The sequence below is a fragment of the Rattus norvegicus genome, chromosome 12, assembly GCF_036323735.1.
Source record: "Rattus norvegicus strain BN/NHsdMcwi chromosome 12, GRCr8, whole genome shotgun sequence".
Classification (NCBI taxonomy): Eukaryota; Metazoa; Chordata; class Mammalia; order Rodentia; family Muridae; genus Rattus; species Rattus norvegicus.
In genome coordinates this window covers 51,770,915-51,795,524 of record NC_086030.1, presented here as the reverse complement: position 1 = coordinate 51,795,524, position 24,610 = coordinate 51,770,915, and the positions used below count along the sequence as shown (strand labels likewise).

At 49.8% G+C, this 24,610-nt stretch overlaps 1 protein-coding gene and 1 long non-coding RNA gene across 3 annotated transcripts in view; both read left to right on the top strand.

Moving 5' to 3' along the window:
• Window positions 1-1,794: 1,794 nt before the first annotated feature.
• On the top strand, window positions 1,795-2,451 carry LOC134481339 (uncharacterized). The gene is made up of 2 exons (XR_010056832.1): window positions 1,795-2,194; window positions 2,355-2,451. It is a non-coding gene; the product is annotated as an uncharacterized LOC134481339 (long non-coding RNA).
• Window positions 2,452-7,136: 4,685 nt separating this feature from the next.
• Galnt9 (polypeptide N-acetylgalactosaminyltransferase 9) overlaps window positions 7,137-24,610 on the top strand; it is a 78,213-nt gene continuing 60,739 nt past the window's right edge. The window contains exon 1 of one of the 2 annotated variants that reach the window (XM_008769333.4): window positions 7,137-7,748. In XM_008769333.4, the coding sequence (XP_008767555.1) occupies window positions 7,508-7,748 (241 nt within the window). In that variant the 5' untranslated portion in view covers window positions 7,137-7,507. The remainder of the gene's footprint in view (window positions 7,749-24,610) is intronic. The other variant, NM_001122644.1, reaches the window with a different exon arrangement.

The window sequence follows — 24,610 nt, the reverse complement described above, 5'->3', positions numbered from 1 at the left end:
TCCAGTCTGGAGCTTCTGCCTCACCTGAGCTGCACACGCATTCTCCGTGACCCATGCGACATCTAGCCTGAGTCGTCGGGGGCCTCAATTCATGTTCCCACATCTGCTCCTGCCAAGCCTCAGTAAAAATACCACTGAGGTAAGCACAACTGCCATGGGAAGCTTGGTGGGAGTGGCTCCCCAGTATTGCTGACTTTCAAGCCTAGAGATATCCACATGGAATATAGGCTTTTAAACACCTGTGGAAGAGCCGACAGAAGTGGATTACATTCCCATGTTGACACAGCTTTCTGGAGATGAGGTATCTGGACGCATGCCTAACTTGCAGAAAATGTCATGTGAAGCCAGTGGCGTAGAAGAGAGATGCTTCTCCTGTGACTTCATTTCCCCTCATGGGCTCATGACTTCAGAACCCTGATATCTGGAATGGATGAATGAGGAGTTGTTTTTTTTGTTTTGTTTTGTTTTTTTTAATCCCTATTGACCACGGCTGCAATTGGGAGTTGGGTTTTATTTTAAAGGCTTCAAATGTTCTTTCAGGGGCTTGCAGTTAAAAAATAATTGATTTGGGCTGGGGATTTAGCTCAGTGGTAGAGCGCTTACCTAGGAAGCGCAAGGCCCTGGGTTCGGTCCCCAGCTCCGAAAAAAAAAAGAACCAAAAAAAAAAAAATAATTGATTTTGTTGTTCTCTCTGAGCGCAGAAGCCTGAAGGTGCAGGACCTAGGTTCCACAGCTTTCATGGCTGTGGGGTCTGCCGGGAGGCGAATGCCATTCTCAGTGTCTTGTGTCTCAGCTTGTCTCTAGGCCTCACTGCCACTGTAGAAATGAAAGGTTGTGTCTGCGCCCCTCCTGGCCTTCCGCTAGCCTCAGCTCTGCAAGGCTCCAAGTACTTAGGGACATTGGATTGGGTTTGTCACACGAGACTCTCTTGTCACCTGACAGGATCAGAGAGCAGCTTCTTACCAGAGCCCCAAGAAATAAAGTTATCAGGAGGCTCCAGTGTCCTTGGTGATCCAGGAGGGACCCAGTGTGTCTCAGTTCTCAGATTCATGCTGTGCTCAGTGTCCCATCCCAGAATGCATCACTGGAGTGGACAAGCAGCTGGCAGAGTTTCCGCACGGGTCCTGACCTGTGGATCCCACTAGAACCACCTCTGTTTGAGAAACAGGCCAATCAAGAGCGTCATGGCAAACATGGAGGGTCACAGAGGTCGGTGCAACCAAGGACTGGAAGGATGTTGGGGTAGCGTCCCCATAGGCTCCATCAATCTCTCTTACGTGGCCTGGGAAGAAGATGGGTGAACTCTGGGGGGGTGACAATGCAGTCCTGTACATTTAACCTCTGCTGACACCAATTACTCTTCCCAGCATACCCCACTCTGTGTAACCTCTGATTGGCAAGTAAGCCCTTCCTTCACCCTACCCATAAGACAGCCAGAAACAACCCATTTGGAGCCTCCTGGCCTTCCCTGTGGACAGATCTTCAACCCAGTCCTCCCTAGACATCCCAGGCACATGGTTTAACAGAATGGTGGAATGGCCCTTTAAAGATGTGCTTACTACACTAACTAGGTGACAATACCGTAGAGGGCAGGGGCAGGGTTCTTCAGAAGCCTGTATACCCTCTGAACTGTCCAGTATGTGTCACTGTTCTTCCTGCAGCCAGGACCTGAGAGTCCAGGGATCAGGAGAGGACATGGCAATTGTGTTCTCACAATCACCCCTCGTTGGGTCACAACAGCAACTCTTGTACTTCCTGTTCCCTAGCAGGGCCGCCTTGGTTCCCAGACAGGAAATGTTTCCCCAGGCCGTGTAATTCCACTGAACTGGAAAGGAAGGTGACGCCTGCCTGTGGCTCCCGTGCCTCTGTTTCAACAGGTGCAGACGCGGCATAATGATGGGTGGTTGATCCATCTCTGTGGAGGGAAACGATTGGCCCCAGATGACTGTGAAGAAAGAAGGTCTGGAGGGCAGGGAACCTGTCAAGATGTCTCATAGTGACCCATGATTAAGGTTAATGTGAACTACCACACTCGATCCAAGCAGGGTGACAGATGACCCAGAGCCTACAGGAGCATGCATGGGCCATCTCTCCAGGTGTACTGGCTGGTGTTGTGTGTGTCAATGTGACACAAGCTGGAGTTATCACAGAGAAAGGAGCCTCAGCTGTGGAAATGCCTCCATGAGACCCAGCTGTAAGGCATTTTCTCAACTAGTGACCAAGGGGGGAGGACCCAGCCCATTGTGGGTGGGGTCATCCCTGGGCTGGTGGTCCTGGGTTCTATAAGAAAGCAAGCTGAGCCACCCATGGGAAGCAAGCCAGTAAGAAACATCCCTCCATGGTCTCTGCATCAGCTCCTGCTTCCTGACCTACTTGAGTTCCAGTCCTGACTTCCTTTGGTGGTGAACAGCAAGGTGGAAGTGTGAGCTGAATAAACCCTCTCCTCCCCAACTTGCTTCTTGGTCATGACATTTGTGCAGGAATAGAAACCCTGACTGAGACACCAGGTTAAGAGCCCCCACCTTCTGAGACAGCTCTTGAGAGCAGAGGGACAGACTGCCTCATTCGAGGTGAGTGAGTCAGAGGCGGGACCAGGGAAGTCACGCTAGCGCTCAACAGCGCATTTGTGTAATTTTAACTTCATTTCATTGGTTTTCTGTGTGTGAGTGTTTTGACTGCAGTGCATGTCTGTGCACCACGTGTGTGCCTCATCCCTGCAGAGGCCAGAAGAGGGTGTCAGATCTCCTTTGCTAGGTGTGTGCTAGGGACTGAGCATGTGTTCTCCATGAGAACAGCGAATGCTCTTAACTGCTGAGCTATGTCTCCAGCTTGGCACTTGTGTTTTAAGGATCACTCCCCCTGAGCAGGCTAATCTACAACCACCCTGCACTGGATGGAGCCTGTCTACTGCTCTCAGCATTTCCCCACTCCCTGACCGCTGGCATTTCTATGAGGAAATTCTAGATTAGGCTAATTAAAGCAGGAAGACCCAGCTTGAGTGCAGGCAGCACCTTTTTACTCTGAAGAGTGAGGCAAGTAGATCTCTGTGAGTAGGCCAGCCTGGTCTACACAGCGAGTTCTGGGCTAGCCTGGTCTACACAGCAAGTGTTGGGCTAGCCTGGTCTAGTTCCAGGCTAGGTTAGTACCAGCATCCATCCCCATCTCTCTGCTTCCTGACTGTGGATGCGGTGTGAACAGCGGTCTTAACATCCCTGATGCCATGCCTCCCACTCTGATGGACTGCTTTGTGCCTTCAAACGGTGAATCAAAACAAACCGGTCCCTAAGTTTCTTTTGTAGGGTACTTTGGGGAAACGTAACCAATACAGCGAACCTGGAATAGAACCTGATGGAGTGTGCTCCACTGAGAGAGGGCATTCCCCTTATCCCTACATTTACAGCTTTCTGTTCCAACCTGGGCCAGATCCTTCTTCTTTTTCACGATACTGCAGCTCCAATGGCCTTTTTTTCTGGGCTGGGAATAACCAGTTTAGAGGTGATGCCCAGTGGCAGCACCATGGTCTCCCCTGCTCACCATGTCTCAGTATCTCCAGGCTGGCTACATTCTGAGTATTCAGTGCAAAGTTGTGGGAGAGGCCTGAGGCCAAGCACCCCATAGAGCCCCACCCCCTGAAGGATGACCCTAGTGTCCCTCCAGGTGCACCCTGATTTCCCACTGCCCTATCTTCCCGCAACCTGCACTCAAAGAGCGACTATGAGGCTCCCATGAGCTGTTGGGCCTCTCGAGGTGATATCTGTGTGCCATTGGCAGGGATACCAAGGACAGCATCATGGGAGCCAGTGGAAGGTGACTCTTAGGGACAAGGAGAGCATTCTCACGCTCTCTCACACTCTCTCACGCTCCAACAGAGCTGCCTTCTGTATGTCCTGGGACCCCACACTAAGCAGTCAGCATCTCTCCCAGGTCGGCTGGATGTTCCAGGGAGCCTCCTCTTGCTCACTCCTAGGTTCTGTCTGCTCACACCGCCCATGGAACTCAGCCAGATACTGACTCAGGACCTGCTGCTGGGTATTCACACGAACCACATTCACATCACTTTCCATAAACATATAATGAAAAGTTTCTGATTTTTTTTATTTGAGCATCAGTGGCTAATAAATTTGATTCTGGAGCCAAGTTGTCTGGGCTCAAATCCAGACCAAGACTTTGCTGCCAGCATGACCTTGGGTAGGGATACATTCTTCTTGGAGCCTCAGTTTTCTCTGGTGGAAAGTCAGGCTATACCCACTTCTGCTCCCCATCCAATTAGTGTTAGGAAAGTCATCCCAGCCCAAAAACAGTGCCTAACCCCAAAGCGGCATGAGCGAGTTCTGTTCTGTGATTTAAAGGCTGCCCTTGTATAAACATCTCGGACCCTGGTGTGTTACCCACAGAACAACACATTATATCAGGACACAGGGATGGCAGTTTTTGGAAACAGACCAGTGTCTGTGAGCCACACTGTTGTCCTAGACTCCTGAGGCGTGAGGTGTATCTATCAGGCTTCATCTTGGGAGGCATGATCTCTCTGGTGAGTGACTACAGAGCCCTGGCCTCAGTCCCAGTGGCTGGGGTCTTCCTGATAGTGTCCTCTAAGTCTCAGAGACATATTTTCTGGTGAAAACTATGCTTTGTCCTAGGGAGCAGTGTCTGAATGCTTCAAGGATGGCTCTCCTTGTAGGAAACGCCCAATGAACAACTCCCATAGCCCTGGCACAGACCAGAGTGACGGAATCTGCAACCTCGGCTGTTTTTCCTTGGACTGGATGAGGGGTGATCCCTTTCCCCTAGTATAACACTATATATACTCCTGGTAGCTTTTTCTACCATTCTGTCTGTACTCAGGTGAGGTAATTGCATAATAGAAATTCCTTAATGATTCTAAGGTGGATTTATTAAAAATAAACGATGGAATTGAAATAATGATTATTGAATCAACTAAAAACTTAGAGAAATATTTATGACAAATGGAATAGAAGTCGCGCAGCCTCCCTGGGGCACATAATTATTCTCGGAACACACTGACTGAGAAAGTAGCCCTCGCAAGAACGGATTAGGGAAGTTAATGAATACACATGAATATAAAGACATTAGTTCAGGAACTCATCTATGTAGATGCCAAAACCCAAAGTAGTTAGAAAATAAAAAAGGTTGGTCAAGATTCAGCCAGATTTAGTGCCAATGGAATAAATTTTCTTATTATGGCCATGGTTGTGCGGGACAGAAATAAAGATATTGCCCTTGTAGATCCAGATAAAAGCTTGTAGTAGCTGTTTAAGACATAGTGCCAACCACAATGATCACAGAGATGTGCTTAATTATGAGCCCATAAGGTTAAATATCTGCCTGGGGGGAAATAAAAGAATATGAGAAAGAAACATATAGAGAAAACTGCAGAGAATTTTGATCTGGTTTCTTGGAACCTGTTTGGGGAAATAAAATTGAAACTGTATGCTTTATGACTTTGAAATGAAATAAAGATAGAAGCTTGAGCTTTCTGGGGCTTTCTCCTGTACAACAAGCTTGTGGCCATCTTCATAGTGCTGACACCACATCTACATCCCAGGGGATTTGGAACCGGCAGGCGCTAGACTCCCGCAATTTCCTTTTCCTTTTCCCTTTTTAATTTGTAGAGACAGGGTTTCTCTGTGTAGCTCTGACTGTTCAGGAACTCACTCTGGAGACCTGGCTGGCTTTAAACTCATGAGATTCTCCTGCCCTGCCTTCTTCAGCAAATCCATACCGGCCACATTTTCTGTGACAGGAAGGAGAGGCTTAGTTAGAAAAGAAGCAGTGTGACTTTTACTCCTGCTGCTTCCAACCAGAAATCAAATGTCTCTAAGCCTCTACCCACTCCTCTGAATGTGATCAGATATGACATGGAACCATACACACAGAAACTGCACACACACATGTACATACAAACACACACATGCATCACATAAACATCACACACATGCATAATCACAAGGACACAGCACATGCATGCATATATATGCACACACATGCAGACACATCACACACTACTCATGTGCGTGTACATTATGAAGACATACCATATATAACCACAAACATATACAACATGTAGAGACATATACACCCTTTGTACATATGCATATTCACACACAGAGGAGACTTATGAACACAAAAACACATGTGTAACACAGACATAAGTACCTATCCATGAGTATAAACATATAATCATGCACAAATACAAATGTTAGCACATGTGCACATGCACACACAATGAACACATAGACATGCATGCTTACACATGATATATGCACACACAAGATACGTGCATGCACAAATATGCAGAACCAAGAGCTACAAAGTCCCACAGACCTTGTCCTTCTGCGAGACGGGCCCACCACAAAGTAAGCTTCTCATAAATGCTCCATCATTTATTCATTTCATCAATATTTGCTAAATACCAGCTACGTGTCAGAAACTGTTTTTCAGGCACTGAAGATTCACTGGTAACCAGGTAACAGGAGGAGCTCACAGCCCGTGACCCAGGCTCACAGACCAGGCTGTGTGACTTGTGCCATCTCTCCTCTGATCCCAGCAGTCTCATCTATAACTGTTTGGGGCTAAATTAGAGAGGGAGAGGCAAGTGTTTGTTGTTTGTCTTCTGGCTGAGCGTGCACCTGAGCGCTGAGAACTTGGGAAACCTGGTCAAGATTTGTTTTTCCTTTATTTGTTTGGCCGGATGCTACAATAGGATCGCTCAATCTCCAATCTACTCTACTCTCCTTTCTTATCCTTCGGACCCAGAGGAGGGCAACCAATCAGATTATGTTTGGCCAGGCGCGGTGGGCAGGCAAATCTAGGTGGCTCTGACTCATTACCACACAAAGGCACCCCACCACACCCCAGCGTGCACCCACAGCACAATCCTGACCGGCGTTCCCTAAGGCTTCGTGTCCACAGGGGTCAAGTGTGGATTTTGTCCCCTAAAATAAGCCCGGGCGTGGAGGGCGGTCCGAAGCGCTGAGTGGTGCCGCGCCCTGGGCCTCGCTCCACGCGGGCCTATCCTGGCCAGGGGTGGAGCGCGGGATCGGTTTGGGGCGGCGGGCGGGGCAGCGGGCGCCGCGTGCATGCTGATGAGCGCAGGCCGCGTCACTGCGCACCGGCGCCGTGGTTTCGGGGCGCGCAGGAGCGGGGCGCGCAGGAGCCGAGCGCACAGGAGCGGGGCGCGCAGGAACGGGACGCAGCAGCCAAGGCCTCGCGCTGCCTTCTGGCCCAGAAAGCTCCCGGCGGGCGGGCCCTGCTGACTATGCGGGCGGCGCCCTGTGCCCGCATCCCACGGCGGTTTCTGCGCGCTGGAGAAGAAGGGCGGGTCGCGGCGGCCTGGAGCGTGGAGCCCGCGCGGCGGTGCTGAAAGAACAGCTCCCGCCCTTGCCCGGCCCATGGTCCCCATCGCGGCCGGCCGCTCCCAGGCTCCTGCGGCCCCGGGGCCCCGGGGATGCCCGGCGGGTGAGGCGGCCCGGTCCGAGCCGCGCTCATGGCGGTGGCCAGGAAGATCAAAACTTTGCTGACGGTCAACATCCTGGTGTTCGTGGGCATCATTCTCTTCTCGGTGTACTGCCGCCTGCAGGACCGTTCTGAGGCGCTGGTGCAGGTCGTGCGAGGCGCTGATCGCCGGATGCGCAATCGGCTCTCCAAGGCGAGTGCTCTGACTGACCGTGAGGCCATCCTACAGCGCCTGGACCATTTGGAGGAGGTTGTCTACAACCAGCTGAATGGTGAGCCGCGGTATGGAGGGGAGGTAGGGTCCCATGCCAGGACATTACTGCCCAGGAGTGGCCGCCCACACCCAACCCACAATATCTTCCAGGGTCCCGGGTGGAAGCTACTCTGGGTCCTGCAGAGGGAGTGCTGGGAGGCCTTCACTGGCAGAGGACAGTGATGGGGTGACTGCACCATCCACTCATCCTGTGAACACTTGGGAACTGTCCCCTGCCTCTCCCACAATGCTTCCAAACTTACTACCCAAGAGAACTCGAACTTCTCAGGAAGAGCCTCTGAGGAGTTTCCAGGAGGATAGTGAGAGGCTCAGGCAATGCCTAGATCCACAGTGAGTCCAGACAGTGCCTAGGTTCACATCCAGGGACTAGAGATACTTTACAGAACTGTGAGGGTGGAGGTGACACCTAGGTCCACAGCAAGGACCCGGAGGGCCCTTCCAAGCTGTGGGTTTAGACTGGCCCCAGTCCCCTTCCTGGAGATACAGAAGGAGGGGTGACTGCTGCCCCTCTAAAATGATCCATCCCATCTTCCTCATTGCGTGGCACAGAGGGTGTTCTGTCCATTAAAGTCTGACCTCTGGCCTGGATAGCCACCTTTCAAGGATGCTCAGGGCTCCTGCAGAAAGTTCTGTTGTGGGAGAAATGTAAGACACAACACAAGGGCTGTGTGGGCAGATGGATTCAAATGTTTAGTAGAGCTGGGTAGGAGCCAAGTGCTCCCGTGGACTGAGGTCATGGTGCCTGGGAACCCCTGAGGCATGAAAGTTTCAGCTTCTGGTGGCCTCTTTGCTTTTCTGTGAGGAAAGGGGCACTCAGCATCTTTGTCACAGCAAGTCACGGTGGATGGTTGTAGCTGTTGGGAATAGACTATTTTACATTTTGGGTGTAGGATGAATGCACCATCTCTGTCCCCAAGGACAGCTTTGTTAGGCTTCAGGAGACAATTGGTGCATGCCTGCAGCTCCAGCAGAAACAGCCCCAGCAAACCACTTTCTGCAAGTGCTAGGAACTGGCTTCGCTAGGCAGTGACTAGGCTGGGTTGCCAGCTTCAGCAGGGTTCAGGTTCTAAGTTGCCTGCTTGCTGTGTAAGGGTCACTGGGGTCTCCTAAGCACTAAGCAAGTGCCATCTGAATTCCAAATGGCTCAGGTAGCCTCATACAACAAAACCCTCATCACCCACAGAGCTCTAGGAACCCACAGGAATCCTGACCAGCTTTGTGGCTTCTCCATCAGCCGTTCAGCTGAAGGCACAGAGGAAGAAAGTTGAGTTGGAGCGGTGGCTTGGCCTCGCTGCCAGTATGATTCATCTCCTGGAAGACGCTGGGTCCCGTAATAGCACGAAGCTTTATTGAAGTGTATTTGCCAGGGTGTTATGGTCTGTTTTATGGGGCGAACCAGAGGATTATATAAAAACATTGGCACCGTTTGCGCTTGTGTAACATCATGCTAGCCAGCCAGCCTCATGAGCTGTTTCCTTCCTTAGTTCCCCAAGGACGAGGGGGCCCAGTAGTTGGTGGAATAAAAAGCTGGGACCCTGGATCACCTTTCCTGACGTTGAGATGGACAGAATGAAGTTCTTCCCTCTGGCCCATCTCCTCCCTGCTCCTACGCTCCTGATGGCTTCCTGCTTTTCTTCTCCCATTCCTTCCCTATCTCCGCCTCTCCTTCAACTTTTCCTCCACCCCTCACTAAATCCCTTCCCTTTTCTGCTCCTTCTCTGTGCTGAAAGGGCTATGCCTTTCTCTCTGATTCATAAGCTTAGCAGAATCTAAGCTCAATTGTCATTCAGTATTTGTCCTAGGAAGGAAACAAGACACTGGTCTCAGGTGGGCTCCTCAGGGTAGAGTATAAAGTATCCAGGGGCTGTCTGTTTAAGTGAAGTTGTTTGAGATATCCTTACTCCACTCCAGGCTTGACTTAAGACCTCTGACTGAAGGCATGGAGGAAAGCCATGAGAGCTTCCTGGAGGAGGCTGGCTGCTCTCCCTGGCACGGCTTGTTCTACTTTAGATCCTAGAGATGCGGGCTTGGTCCCCAAGGGTTTCTACCTGATGCTTATCTCAGTCACATTAAAACAGTAAGAAGAAGCAATTGCTTACATCCCCTGGGCTGGGACCCTTCCTTTGAACTCTCTCCCAGCTGGGGAGAAGAGGAAGTCCTGGGGAGGCAGGAGACACTCAGGAGGGTGCTTTGGCGTGGGCGTTATGCCATTCTCTTTGGCCCTGTGATCTTGTGGCATGTCTTACCCTGGCAGAGACTCCCAATGTGGCACAGGTTCAGGCTCATAGGACGGGGGGGGGCACTGTGGGAAAGGGTGCGCGGTCCCTCTTATCTGCGCTTGAGAATTGCTTCTAAATTCAGTGCTCAAGGCAAGGAGAAAATGTTTATGGGAAGAACTCACCCTCTGAATACCTTAAATTGCACATAAAGCCTGGTGCCCATGGCTGTGTGAGCGGCTGGCCCAGGCTCTCAGGAGCAGTAAATTTGAAATCCTCCAAGCTGTTGGTGCTGTTTCCAGTCTGATGCTGGGAATTCAACCCTTTTCTCCTAATGACACAATGTGTGCAGGGACAATTGGGGCTTTTGTCCGTACCGGGTGCCCCATCTGTGTGACGGCTCAGCAGAACAGAGGCAGAGCCCTATGCTGAGGAAAACTTCGTATGGTGGAGGGGACCCCTTGGCCCAGGGTCTCACACCTGGTCACTCTTGAAGGGTCATTTCTAAAATCAGAGCATGTATGCATGCTGCCAGGGTTGTATAGGAAGCTGGTGGCGCAGCTGCTTGAAGGATACGCAGGACCTGCATTTCTGACATTATCACAAGCTCAAGTTAAAAACAAAAACAAAACAGAAGGTTTTAATGTGGGTCCCAGATGCCAGCCATAGAAGTCTTGGCACAGAGGGTGACTGTCTGCCTCATAAAGGCTTGCTCGCCCTCCTCTGGGATGCTGACCTGTTACTTCCACTGACCACAACACCTGTGCAGACTCCTGTCCTTTGGTCCTTTCCTATGTTTGCTGTTTCAGAGACAAGCTCTCTCTATTGTGTAGCCCTGGATGTCTTGTGTCTCTAGTGTAGACCAGGTTAGCCTCAAATTTACAGAGTTCTGCTTCCCCTGCCTCCTGAGTGCTGGGCTCAAAGGTGTGCTCTACCACGCCCAGTTCCTTTGGTCCCTTTTAAATACGTTTGTCTGTGGTTCCATCTCTAGCGCCCAACACTCAGGCAGAGTAGGACACCCATGAATATTTGAGTAAGTGGCTGTACATTGCTTTTGATAGATAAGTTCGTTCGTTTGTTTGTTTGTTTGTTTTAACAAAGTCTTTCTCTACACAGCACTGGCTGTCTTGGTCTCTGTATCCTAGGCCAAACTCAGAGAGATCCACTCACCTTTGCCTCACACACTGGGATCAAAGGCTCTCGGTGCCACATGGCTCGGGATAAGTTTATTTTGGGCCATCATATCCCACCGCCGTGCTTGTTGGCGGAAGTACCAAATGAAAGTGTTCTGGAAGACCGCACGCCGTTGCACTGCTGTCAAAAGATTCAAAAGAGCCAGCTCCAGTGAGGAGGATGTGGGATGTGGAGTGAGCCATGCTGCAGAGCCATGTTGCAGGAGCGCGATTGTCCTCATGCTGTGATCCTGGGTTACTCAGGCCTTTTCTGCTTCCTGCAGCTGAAGCTTGCCAGTGCACACAGCTTCAGAAGGCCCCCCCCCCCAGGGTTAAGATGGCGGGGCTGGAAGCCAGGTGGGAAAATTGAGGCAATTGTCATAGGGCATCGGGTTCTGAGTCACCTTCATTGCAACAACACCAGCAGTGACTGTTGGTAAGCACTGGTCCTCCCAGCCAGCTTGTGTTGGGCGAAATGAATTTCCATCTATCTAGAAAGGATTTTGAGAGCTGGAGCAGAGGCCGGAAGGAGGGAGGGGAAGGGTGGAGAAATGTCAGCAATGGTGTGACTTGGCTTTGTAATCATTGGCTTCAGAGTAGTGAGTACTGAGCCTAAGACAAGGTGTTGGAGGTGGGGGTGAATTGAGCCTATGGCTGGGGATGTGGCAGGTGCTGTGCCAGGTGTGACAAGACAAGACATGGCCTAGATCTCTCTCCTACCAAGAGCATTTGCTCAGAGTGCAGCTGTGTCCCTAGAACATAAGCTGAGCACAATGAGCCTCTCTTTTGGATGTCCTCACAAGGAGTGGCCCCCTTTTATCCACTTCTGTCAGGCAGGTGACCAGCCAGGTGGCAACACGCTTAGGAGCAAGAAGATAATGCAGTTGGAGGAATATGTGGGCCTGGGCCTGGGGACTGCTTCCTTCTCCATTGGTAGCTCCAGCATGCATCCCTCTTGAGACTCTGGATAGATCTGGGTATTAGCTTCTAGAAAGGCCCCTGTTTGGAGCATCTCTGCACACTTGAGAAGCAGAAAGGGCACCTCGATTGCAGGGAGCACAGTGGGCGGCAGGAGTGTTCTTGTTACCCTGCAAGTTTTACTTCGCAAGGTGATTCACTTTGGTTCCGGGCCTTCTCAGCTCAGGCCCATTGGTTTTCACCCTTCTCAGAGTATCTGTTACTGCACAGCCCATTTAAGTGGCAAGAGTCGTGGCAACTGGGAAAAGAGCTGCAATTTGTTGCGCTGGCTGACTTCCACCCACTCTTCCCAGAGGATCAGAGTTTAATTTTCAGCACCCATATGGTGGCTCCCAGCTGTCTGTAAGTCCAGTTCCAGGGCATCCATTGTTCCAGTGGCATCCACTGCTATAGGCACGTGGAGCACAGTGCAAACATACATGCAGGGAAAACACTCATACACATTAAAAAAATGGGGGTTGGGGATTTAGCTCAGTGGTAGAGCGCTTGCCTAGCAAGGCCCTGGGTTCGGTCCCCAGCTCCGAAAAAAAGAAAAAAAGAAAAGGAGAAAAAAATGGAGGAAGAGGAGGAGGGAAAAGAGAGGGGAAGGAAGAAGAAGGAGGAAGAGAGGAGGAGGAGAAGGAGGAGGGGGAAGAGGAAGAAGAGGAGGAGGGGAGGAGGAGGGGGAGGAGGAAGAGAGGAGGAAGAGAAGGAGGAGGAGGAAGAGGAAGAAGAGGAGGAGGAAGAGGAAGAAGAGGAAGAGAGGAGGAAGAGAGGAGGAGAAGGAGGAGGAGGAAGAGGAAGAAGAGGAGGAGGGGAGGAGGAGGGGGAGGAGGAAGAAGAGGAGGAAGAGGAAGAAGAAAGAGGAGGAGGGGAGGAGAAGAAGGAGGAGGAGAAAGAGAGGGAGGAGGAAGAGGAGGGGGAGGGGAGGAGGGGGAGGAGAAGAGGAGGAAGAAGAAGAAGAAGAAGAAGAAGAAGAAGAAGAAGAAGAAGAAGAAGAAGAAGAAGAAGAAGAAGAAGAAGTAGTAGTAGTAGTAGTCATCAAAGAAATGCAACTAGGCTCTGCGTGCGTCTCAAGACTAGCTCATCCTCCTCACCGTCTCAGAGAGGCAGAGATGCTTTGAGAGGGAAAACAGGTGTTGCTACCAACAGGAAGAAGCCGGAAGTGCTACCAGCCACTGAAGGACCACTGAGGCTGACAGACAGCAGCATCTTCCCACCTTCAAAAAGGTACTCCCCCACCCCCTGAAGAAGATGGCTTTGAAATCTAATACAGGACACAGTGGTTACCAGCACCTTCCCAGGCTCTCTGCTTCCTCCTCCTCTGTGGAGCATCCCAGGATTGCTCAGTGGCTCTTGTTCTACAGCCCTTGCTGACCAAGCAAACAGATCCCTGTTCCACGGGACGCTCACACTGGCGAAGGACGGGCAGCCTATATAGATGTGTGAGGGGAATATATGAGCACTTATTCTGGGATCCCTCCCCGGGTGGAGGCCTTGTAAACCCACCCCGTACTGCAGGGGCCTGGGGATGCTCAACTCTGCTGAACATAGGGACCTCCCTGAGGTGCCGGGTAGATACAGAGCCCAGGTAAAGCATTTTCAGCAGAGATGACATGGGAAAGGGGTAATTGACAGAGCAAGTAGGTAGATGAGGGACTTGAGAGTTATTTGACATGAATTGAACTGCGTCTTCCAAATTTTTCATCCCCCAAACCTTAGAATGTAGTCTTATATGGAGAAAAAGTCTGCACAGATATTGAAGATGAGCTTATGCCGTCTGGGGTGAGCCTAAATCTAATGACATCTGTCTCCGCGGGAAGAGGAGACAGGGGCTGGAGAGGTGGCTCAGCAGTTAAGAGCACTTGCTGTTCTTTCAGGGGACTGGGGTCTGGCTCCTACTGCCTACATCGGGTGCTTGACGGCTGTCTGTAATTCCAGCCCCAGGGGATCTGATTTCCGCACCAGGCCTCCGTGGGCACCTGCATGCACACGTGCACACACAGTGATAAAAATAGATCTTCTTTTTAAAAAATGGAGATACAGGAAGGGGCTTATAAGGTCAGAGGTAGAGACAGCCATGTGGCCACAGGCCAAGGGAGTCTGGGACCTTTCAGGAGCAGAGAAAGGCAGGGTGCCTTCCTTAGAACTTCCACAGGGACAGGTTTCTGTTCGCTATGCCTGAATCTTAGACTTCTGCACTCCCAACTGGAAAGACTCCAAGGAAACCATATGCCAGGCCCCCAGGTGCCGTGCTGCACAGCTGAGGACTCTCACAAAGGAACAGCCCGGGACTCTATCCAGTAAATGTTTGAACTGAGGTGTAAATGAAAGGCTTGTGTGACCTAGGAGCATCCTGGGAAACAGAGTGGGTGTCAGTGGAGGCAAAGGCTCCATCCACTCAGTGGATGGCAGTGGGTCTCAACCTTCCTAATGCCATGGCCCTTTAATACAGTTCCTCCTGTTGTGGTGACCCCCGGCTATAAAATTATTTTTGTTGCTACTTCATAACTATAATTTTGCTACCGATAGGAATCATGATGTAAGCATTTTTGGAGACAGAGGTTTGCCAAAGAGGTCACGACCACTGTCCTGTGTCATGAGGGTCCTAGTGAGTCGTGAGGGGAGGGGAGGCAGACAGAGCCTATCTTGGTCTCCTCAGTGGCTTGTTAGGTCAGCAGGCATCATCTGTGTTCCTTGGCCTCTGGGAGGGTCCTACAAAGAGAGCTCATAATGCAAGTGACCTGGAAGATGCGTGATTTTCTCTCTCTCTCTCTCTCTCTTGATTTATTTATTTATTTATTTATTTATTTATTTATTTATTTATTTATAGATAAGTACACTGTAGCTGTCTTCAGACACACCAGAAGAGGGCATCAGATCTCATTTCAGATGATCGTGAGCCACCATGTGATTGCTGAGATTAGAACTCAGGACCTCTGGAAGAGCATCAGTGCTCTTAACCACTGAGTCATCTCTTCAGCCCCGATTCTTTTTCTTAAACATTTTGTTTGATGTGTATGTGTGTGTGTGTGTGTGTGTGTGTGTGTGTGTGTGTGTGTGTGTGCGCGCGCATGCGTATGTGTGTGTGTTACTGACAGAGGCTAATGAGGACTTTGGATCCCCTAGACCTGGGGTCATAGGTGGCTTGTGAGTCGCCTGATATGGATGGTGGGAATTGAAGTTGGTTCGTCTGAAAGAGCAAAAAGTGCCCTTAACAATTGAGCCTTTCTTCAGGCCCGAGACCTGGACTTTAGCTAGGATGCTGCCTCTGCCTTGCTGGCTGGTTTTGAAAAGCATTGATGATTTCTCTTGGATGTTTCAGACCAGATGAGAGTGGCTGGGTTAATAATGCATTTGTCAATTATCAGAGTTGGGGAAAGGCAAGGTTCCCAGGCAACCCACGAGCCGGACCTTCCCTCTATCCATTCTTCAGGGTGTTGATCTGATCCACACTGCCTACGACCTGATCAAGTCCCAGTCAGGGCTTCTAAATTCAGTGCTTCAGTCACTGGGCTTTTTGTCCCAGGTGTCCTATGTGTCTAGTTTATTGATTTATGGATTATGAGATGTTGAATACTATCCCTGATCCCGCCATCTGCCAGAGGCAACCCCTTTATAGCTGCTACTCTAGCTATGTCCCCAGGGAAGCCCTGTCTGGCCAAGCTCCCCTGTTTTCATTAAGAGTGTGGCCATTGACCAGCTGGGTTCCTCTCTAACTTCACTCTTCCCCGTGGACATCATCTGCCTATCCGAGCTTTAATTTCTTCGCTTGTGAGGTGGGTATGGGAATCCGGTAGGGACTGAAGGAGTCATTATAGGCAGGAGCCTTACCACATGTTTTGTAGGGGAAGGGACTCTGTGACATATGCACCCCTCATCTATAAAGTGTGGGACCTGCCCCCTTGCCACTGTCTCCAGCTTCCCAGGCAGAGTCAACAACTGTATTGTCTAGCTGGTGGCCATTTCTGACCTAGTGACCTTCAAGAGGCCATCACACACACACACACACACACACACACACACACACACACACACACATGAAGCTACAACTGGCTGTCGATGCCATACATTTTCATCTTCTACTTACGCGCATTTTTGACAAATGGTGCAGGTGTCTTCTCTCATTGGTAGCAATACATTACTAACCTAAGAGGCATTGATCAAGGAGTGGGGGCCATAAATGGAGTTTGGCTGAGAATTTGATTGTTTACCGCTCTGGAGGATCTGGGAGAAGGGAGCTGATAAACGAGGTAGACTGAAGTCTCACGCAGTAGCCGACTTTCTTCAGGGCATCGGACAACTTAGACCCTGAGGGTTGAGAGGAGCCGTGTGAGTAGCGTGTACAGTCACAAGGGCAAACCGCATGTGAAGGGCAAGCCCCAGGAGGCAGACAAGCAGCCAGTGGCTCAAACATATTAAACACTGGCCAGGTGTTGAATAATATGAAGTAATTCCTAATAACTAATAACTAATAACTAATTCCTGTTTGCTACACCTGGGAGGGGCATGAGAACATCATCCAAGAAAAACGTTTTTTTGAAGAAACTGAGGTCATAAGACTCTGGTCTTAGTTTCTTGGAGTTTTCTCACAAGCACTCCACAATCTTACCGTGTGAGCTTGTCTACGTTTTCACGAAAAATCAGGTCATCGGAGCTGAAGCATGTGTGATTTTGCAAAGAAGTTGGTCATATTTCTAAAAAAGTATTTCACAAGAATGGGAGTAAACGAAACTCCTTGCCTGGCTACGCGTTTGAATTTTAAAGGAGAGAGAGACTAATTTACTTAATTCAAAAGATGAGTCAGTTTCAGGGAATCTGCGGAATGATATAAACTTGACCAGTTTGCAAAGACGGTGCAGAGGGAAGGGAGGAAGCTGGAGTATGGTGATCCTTGGGGCTCCAGCCTGACTGGCCTCCCTGAGGCCATCAGAGTGACCAGAGTTGGTAGCGGGAGACACCTAACTCCCCATCCCGGGTCCTGGCCAGAGCATCCTATGCTCTCGATCTGATGAGAACAGATGACAGGCTGGGTATGTGGATGCTTGTCGGGGAAGGCAGACCAGGTCAGGGTGTCACCTTGTCATGTTTAACAGTGTTGGTGTAGGGAGGATGATTGAGCAGCCTCCCTGCTTGCTGGGTGGTCTCAGAGTCTGCATTTCGGTAGGATCCCTGTGGCTCCCACACTAAGCACAACATGCTCTCCATCCTGCCATGTGCTGACTGGGTGTTATATTGTCAGCCCCATTGGTATGAATGCCTGGTGTTAGGGGCTGGACACTTGACCCAACCTGGTGTCCTTGGTCCAAGGTCCCCCTGGATCCTTGGTCCAAGGGGAAATCAGGTGGCTCTCATCTTTTTGCGAGACCGTGAAAGGAAGGCATAGCAAGTATGAGGCCCCACAGCACCTCACTTTCTGGGTCAGGTCTCCCTGGAGCCTACAGCGTGGATCCTGGAAGCTCTGACTGACTAAAGCAGGCCACAGCCCTGGGTCTAGGCCACACAACCCCTTGGATGCCTCAGCAGCTCAGTAGGCTGAAGTAGGAGTTTAAATACACATTCTAAGTACAAATGTTCTTCATGGTGTTTTCCCAGGCCTTGCTGTTGTGCCCAGGAAATAAAGGGACCTTTGTCCCAGGACCTCCCAGGTACCCTGCCAGACCCCCTGCTCCACAGTTCATGTAGCTCAGTTATAGCTCCTTCCTTCTGGGTTTTCCCGCCCTCCTTAGGAAGAGTCCTAGCTGCCTTGTGAAGGGTGGGGATAAGACAGAACCTAAGAGGACTAGATACCCTTCAGGGTCTGGCTGGCTATGGGCCTTGGGGCCATTTTGGTTTTTGGAAACAGGGTTTCTTTGTGTAGCTTTGGCTGTCCCGGAACTTGCTCTGTAGACCAGGCTGGCCTCAAGCTCAGAGATCTGCCTTCCTTCACCTCCCGAGCGCTGAGGTTAAAGGTTCGTGCCACTACCACCCAACTGAAAGGAAGAAACTTTAATTCAAGTTTAGCCAACCACCAGATTTGTGATACAGCATGGATCCTATGCACTTAGCTAATGCTTTTGGCAGATGCATGGGACATGGTTCACTCAGCTCTTTACCACATGGTAATGGAGCCCGTGATGTCACCATCGCCAGCTGTGGAAGGCCTGAGGGCATACATGAATGCAATGTTGTATGTTGAGACACCTGCTGTGTCCATTGGTGCCTCTTAGACTCTACTCACCACGAAGCTTATCTCCGAGGGCCTCCTGCTGTCCCTCTGTGAGCTCTTTTGGGGAGGGCCCCAGCATCAGTTCTGTAGCCCAGTGTTAGCCCTGAGGTAGCTCACCCCTGAGAGAGATGATTGGGAGGGCCACTCTGCCCATGTGCTGATGCTTATGTGCAGAGCTGAGAGAAGAAGGCAGGCTGGGCTCAGAGCAGAGACTGGCCCAGCTGTCTGCATGACTAGCTGAGTCCATTTTCTTTCTTTCATGTAAACCCAATAAATTTTCACTCGAATTTTTATTCAACCAACCAGATTAAATCCCAAGAAGATATATATATATATATATATGTATATATATATATGTATGTATTTTGTTCCAAATATGCAAACTCAGTTATAGTGTGGGCTCTGAGTGTCCTCTTGGGGATACACACGCAGCAGGTCAGCCATCGTCTCTTCTGCCACCTCCTTGCCTCCATCCTGCCTCTGGGTGGCCCTGCCCTGATGTGTTCCACATTGAAGTGGTATACCAAGTCTCGTTAAACTTTTTATAACATCCACTGTCCAATGTGCTCCTGGCCATGCTCTGGGTACAAGGTACTGCCCAGAGGAAGGTGTGCCGAGAGCTCTGTGGTCCCCATGTCTTGGTGAAGAACAGAGGAGCAGAGACAGAGAGTTAATTTCTAGAGTCCAGTGAAGGCTCAGACCCAGGCTGGTCACTGTCCTGGGCCCTAGAGGTGCCACCTGCAGCCCCCAATTGTCTTTGCACTGGCAGCCTGCTGTCTCCACATCCCCCAAGGTTTGGGGTGAAATGCCCAGATTTGAGGAGAGGCTGCTACGTTGCTGTCAGTAATCGACATATGCACACTTCTCAGCAGTGTTCAGTGTTCAGGAGAAAGCAGATGAAAGTAGGGGTTGACGGTCTTGGCATTTTCAAAGGTGCCCAGAGAGGGCCTTGTGTAGCAGTGACTTCTCAGTGTCATGGCTGTTCCTGTTTGTCAACTTGACTGTATCTGGGATGAACTACAATCCGGAATTGGAGGGCTCACCTGTGATCCAGATCTTGAGGCTGGAAGACACAGGTTTCTGACCCAGATCTTGGCATGGAGATCTTGACACATAGTAGCCATGAAAAGCTTAGGCCCAGGCAAGGTAATACGCGCCTTTGACACCAGGAGACTGAGGCAAGGAGATCTTTGAGTTCAAGGTCAACCTAGGACAAAGCAAGTCCCAGATCCAGGCTGGTGGTACACACCTTTACTCTGGGCCACATCTCCTACTAGAGGCTTACATAAGGACATTGGTAGAAGGAAGACCAACTCTTCTTCAACTGCTTCCGCTTACTTGCCAGCACACCTGTTGGAACCTGCTTCTACAGGAGACCAGCATAAACAATTAGCCTCATGGGACTGAGCAACGACTAGATTCTTGGACTTCCCATTCACATCTGCCCATTGTTGGGTTAGTTGGACTACAGATTAAGTCATCACAATAAGTCATCAATATAGAGAGACGTTCTACAAGTTCTGTGACTCTAGAGAACCCCGACTAACACATCAGGAAAGCCTGAAGTGAAAAGAAGGATGAATAATAGTGTCTAAGGCTCAACCAGTGCAAATGTCTTGGGGCAGCAGTGCCAAGGAGTGTCCAGAAAAGGCCATGGGGACTGGATCATGGGGACAATGAGTCTGTATTTTCTATCAAATGCTGTTAGAGTCAGGGAACACGTGGGCCAGAGCAGAATGTAGAATATAGTGCATGATGTTTGTGTGGTGGTGATTGTCTGGGTGGGCTGCATCCCTGGTCCCTACTCAGTAGGTTCATGTTATCTCTTGGTTGTAAAAACCAAAATGATCTTCCTGAGGACAGACACTCCTGAGAGCCAGTTCATTACAGGTTAAAGTATTCAGTGGCTAACGGGCGTATACCTTTAAAATGGAAGGAGGCACTATGCATTGAATATTGGCTCGGACTGCTAAGAAAGACTTGGCATTTGAAAAGACAAGAGGGCCAGGATTGATGGCCCCTGTCCTTGAGTGGGAACAGGGGCAAGGGGAAGGCTGGGCTCACTGACACCATGGACAGCTCCCCAGTGGCTCTTTGTCAGGCGAGAGGCACGGGCTGGCTTTTCTCCAGGGATTTTCCATTTTCCTAGGGAGGCAAGAAACAGGTCATGGGGCTGAAGTTTAACTGCAAATTATCTTCCTGTCCTCTCTCTTTCCTTCTCCTCCTCCTCCTCCTCCTCCTCCTCCTCCTCTTCTTCCTCCTCCATCTCCTCTCTCCTCTGCTCTCTCCTTCTCCCCGCTTCTCCTCCTCTCCTCTTTGTCTCTCTGAGTCCCCCTTTCTTCCTCCTTCTCCCTCTCTGTCTCTCTCACTTCTTTCTTTCTTTCTTTTTTTTTTTTTTTGGTTCTTTTTTTCGGAGCTGGGGACCGAACCCAGGGTCTTGCGCTTCCTAGGCAAGCGCTCTACCACTGAGCTAAATCCCCAACCCCTCTCCCTTCTTTCTTACCTCCTCACCCCCCTCTGGTACCTCTATGGCACTAGACAGTTTGCCTTTTAACTTTTTGTTTGCATGTATGTGTGTGTGTGTGTGTGTGTATGTATGTATGTATGTATGTATGTATGTATTTGGTTGAGACAGAGTCTCTCTGTGTAGCCTCAGTGTATCGGAACTCTGTAGACCAGGTTGGCCTTGAACTCAGAAATCTGCCTGCCTCTGTCTACTGAGTGCTAAGATTAACAATGCTTCCCACCATTCCCAACTAGACAGTGTTTTCAAGTACCTGTGAGAATGCATGTTTCCTCTTGTGTAGGGTTATAGAGTGTGCCTTACACTCAGGTGAGAACATTGGGTATAATTGTGCTGAGACCACCAGTCTACAAGGTGGAGAAGAAGTTTGGTCTCTCTCTTTTTTTAATTTAATTTTTATTTGTATGGGTGCTTTTCCTGTATGAATGTCCATGTATCTTCTTCATGCTTGGTGCCTGCGGGTGACAAAAGATAACATTAGCTTCCCAGGAAGTAGCGTTATAGATGGTTCTGAGCTGCCACGTTGCTGGGAACAGAACCAGGGTCCTTTGGTCTTCTGGAAGAGCAGTCTGTATCCTTAACCAATGAGTCATTTCTCCAGCCACACGGTGTGTGCTTTTATACCTGCAATCCCAAAGTGTTTTTGCATGGCCCACAGTGCTCAGCTCTGACACTTCTAGACATTTTTCTGAGATGCAGAGAGACGGGGAGACAATGGAACCAAGGACTCACTCAGCAGATCTCAAGGGTAAGGGTGGCTGGGGTAGGTGGCTGCCTGGACCTTCCTTGGCACTATTCCCATCGTCCTCACTGGTGAGTGCTGACCTCTCTGGAGAAAGCCTTAGGGTCAGACCAGCCTACTTCACATGTCCCAAGTCCTCTCAGTTCTGAGTGAGGCCTCAGGGTTAAGGTTAATAACAGAGGGGCACACACAAAATAAAACCAAACTACTGTAAACACAGAGACACGTGTCTTCACTCCTGGTCCCACAGACACCTGTGATGACACAGTTTCTTTAAATGGTTTTGCCCAAAGGAGGCCAGGACCCAAGAAACCTCACAGTTCAGTGATGGGATTCGAACCCAGGCATGACCTCCGTACCTCACTGAGTTTGGCCAAGGAGACATGACTTAGTTGGATCAGAGCTGGGTGTCTTATCTTCCACTTCTCATGGTAAGAAGTAAGTTTTACATTTTTATTATCTTATAAACTATATTTATTTTATATATGTGTATACAGGCACATGCACATGGTCACTCCTGTGCTCACATGGAGGTCAGAGGACAACCTGAGGGTATAAGTCTCTCCTTTCACCATCCGGGTTCTGGGGATCAAACTCAGGTTGGGCTTAGCAGCAAAGCCCTTTACCCACCGAGCTGTCTTGCCATTTTGGAACTGGTTTTGTTTAAGCATACGGTTCAGCCAGTTACTCTGTGTATGTCTCAGTCTAAAACTGAGCAGGGCTTGATTTTGTTCTTAAGTAGGAGGATCATAGGCAGGGCCCGGGTTATGTAAGGAGAATTATCACACTTTCTGAGAAGGCTGTGGGAACGCCTGTTAGCACACCAATGCTCAAGCACTTGACAGTTGCTGGGAACACAGAGATGAGCTTGATTGGCAGGAACGGAGTGCATAATTCAAGCAGGTTGAAATGCTAGGCTGGCCCCAACCCTGTGCTTATGCAGCCTCGGTCTCACGTGTGATGTCCTTGTTCCTCAGTGTCTTCCTCTGTAAATGAGAGTGTAGGTGTTCACTCTGGAGAATGTGAAACTTTAGGACCAATGGCTGGCATGAGTTGTCTCCCGTTGGGGAAAGGCATGTCTCATGGGTTCTGGTTACCATTTCCTCATTACAGCCATTTCTGCCCTTCACCGTCCACTTGACCCTCTCACCCAACTCCATAGGGATCAGCTGTTGTTGCTTAGATATTTTTTTAAAGATTCATTTATTTTTATCTTATGTGTATGTGTACCAAATGTGTGCAGTGCCAATAGAGGCCAGAAGAGGGCGCCAAATCCCTGTCAGAATTGGTGTTACAGAGAGCTGTGAGCTAGAAACCATATTGGTGCTAAAAACCAAATCCAGGTCCTCTGCAAGAGCAACCAGCGCACTTAGCCGCTGAGTCATCTCTCCAGCCCGGTGTAGTTCTTCTCTGATGCATGTAACTAAAAGTCATGGGTTTTGTGCTTCCTCAGGGAGTTGGGGAGAAGGTGGTGGGTGTAAGCCCTGTGTGTGCTCTAAGCCCAAGAGCAATGCTGAACTCTGCATCCTGGATTTCTCTGAGAGCCTCCAGTATGGGAAGCAGTAGGCAGTGTCACTACTCTTGGGGATGGTATGCTATCGGGGGTGTGAAAACCCACAGGGGCACAGGGAGGGGATGGTTTAATGACAAGTCAGATGCTTTCATGGAAGGGGAGGTGTTCAAGCTGATCACTTGGTGTTGGACGGGTCTGTCTGGGCACAAACTCTAACTGGATGACCTTGGGGAAGTCTCTTTGACCTTTGGTTTCCACATCTATGAGATGGGAGTTATCAGTCCCTGTTACCAGGATCACTGAGATTACATGTCTACAGAGGACTTGGTGAAGACAACTGATTCCCAGAAATGTTATTGAAGATGTAGAAGAAACAGTTAAAATGAGGGAGGATGTGGATAAATGGGTAGGATAATGCCAATCGTGCAGTAGAAAAATATTATTTGGTGAGATAGTTGGATGACTGCGTAGGTGATGATAGAATGGACGGGCAGATGGGCAGATGGACAGATGGGCAAGCAAGTAGGTAGGTGGGCAGACAGATGGATGGATGGACATGTGGATGGATGAATAGATGGGTGGATCTCAGGTGTGTCATTGTTGAGGTCACCCTAGACCATCCTGTCCTTGCAGTCAATGATCCTTAGATGCAACCTGGGTTTTGGGCACTGGTTGCTATGCATAGAAGCTGTTTAGCAACTGTGGGCTTACCGTGTAGGGAAGAGCTGTGAAGCCCCATGTTCTGGGAACTCCGATTCACCCCTTCTTCCCTGCTGTGTTCTCAGCTAAGTGTAGGAACTCCATGGGAGGACGTATTAGACCCAGCCTCCAAAGGCACCTCCCAGTTACTGCCACACCCTGCAAACTGTTAGTGACCTCATCGTTTAAGGATATTGGTCGGTGCTATTGTTAACCTGTTATTAGTTCGGGTCCCTGGGGAATCTTAAAAGACCTAACTGATCACAATAAAAGGAGCTGTTGTATTTGAGGGTGGATGGAATTGAAGCAGTGAGAGAGAAGTCATCCACAGAGGCAAACCAGGGCCTGTCATTATTATCCATATTTTGTGATCATCCAAAATGAATATCCAGGCACATTAAATCAGTTTGCATTTTTAGGGGGATGGTGGTGAGAGAGAGGAGCAAGGAGAGCCGGAGGGATGTTCTGTCTGTCCCCAGTCTTCTTGTTCCCGCCCACACACTCCACAAAATTGGCAGCCAACATCTCGGAATCAAGAGGGAAGCTTGGATAGACCCTGGCAGGTAACAGTGGTCATTTCCTCCTGCAGAGGGCGAGGCTCTGCTTGTAAGACAATGGTGGAGCCACTGGTTCTTTGGGGACCAAAGGGAACATGAGGACTGGTGTCTGAAGCCAGCCTCCACTGCTCTGTGACATGCACTCATGGTATTTTGTCTGTCTGGGTGGCTTTTTGTACGGGCTGTGGCCGTTGTGATGAAGTCTGATCTGCAAGCATATTTTGCAGTGTGAGAATGGAGAGATTCCCTTGGAGAGGACCAAGGGCTCCTGA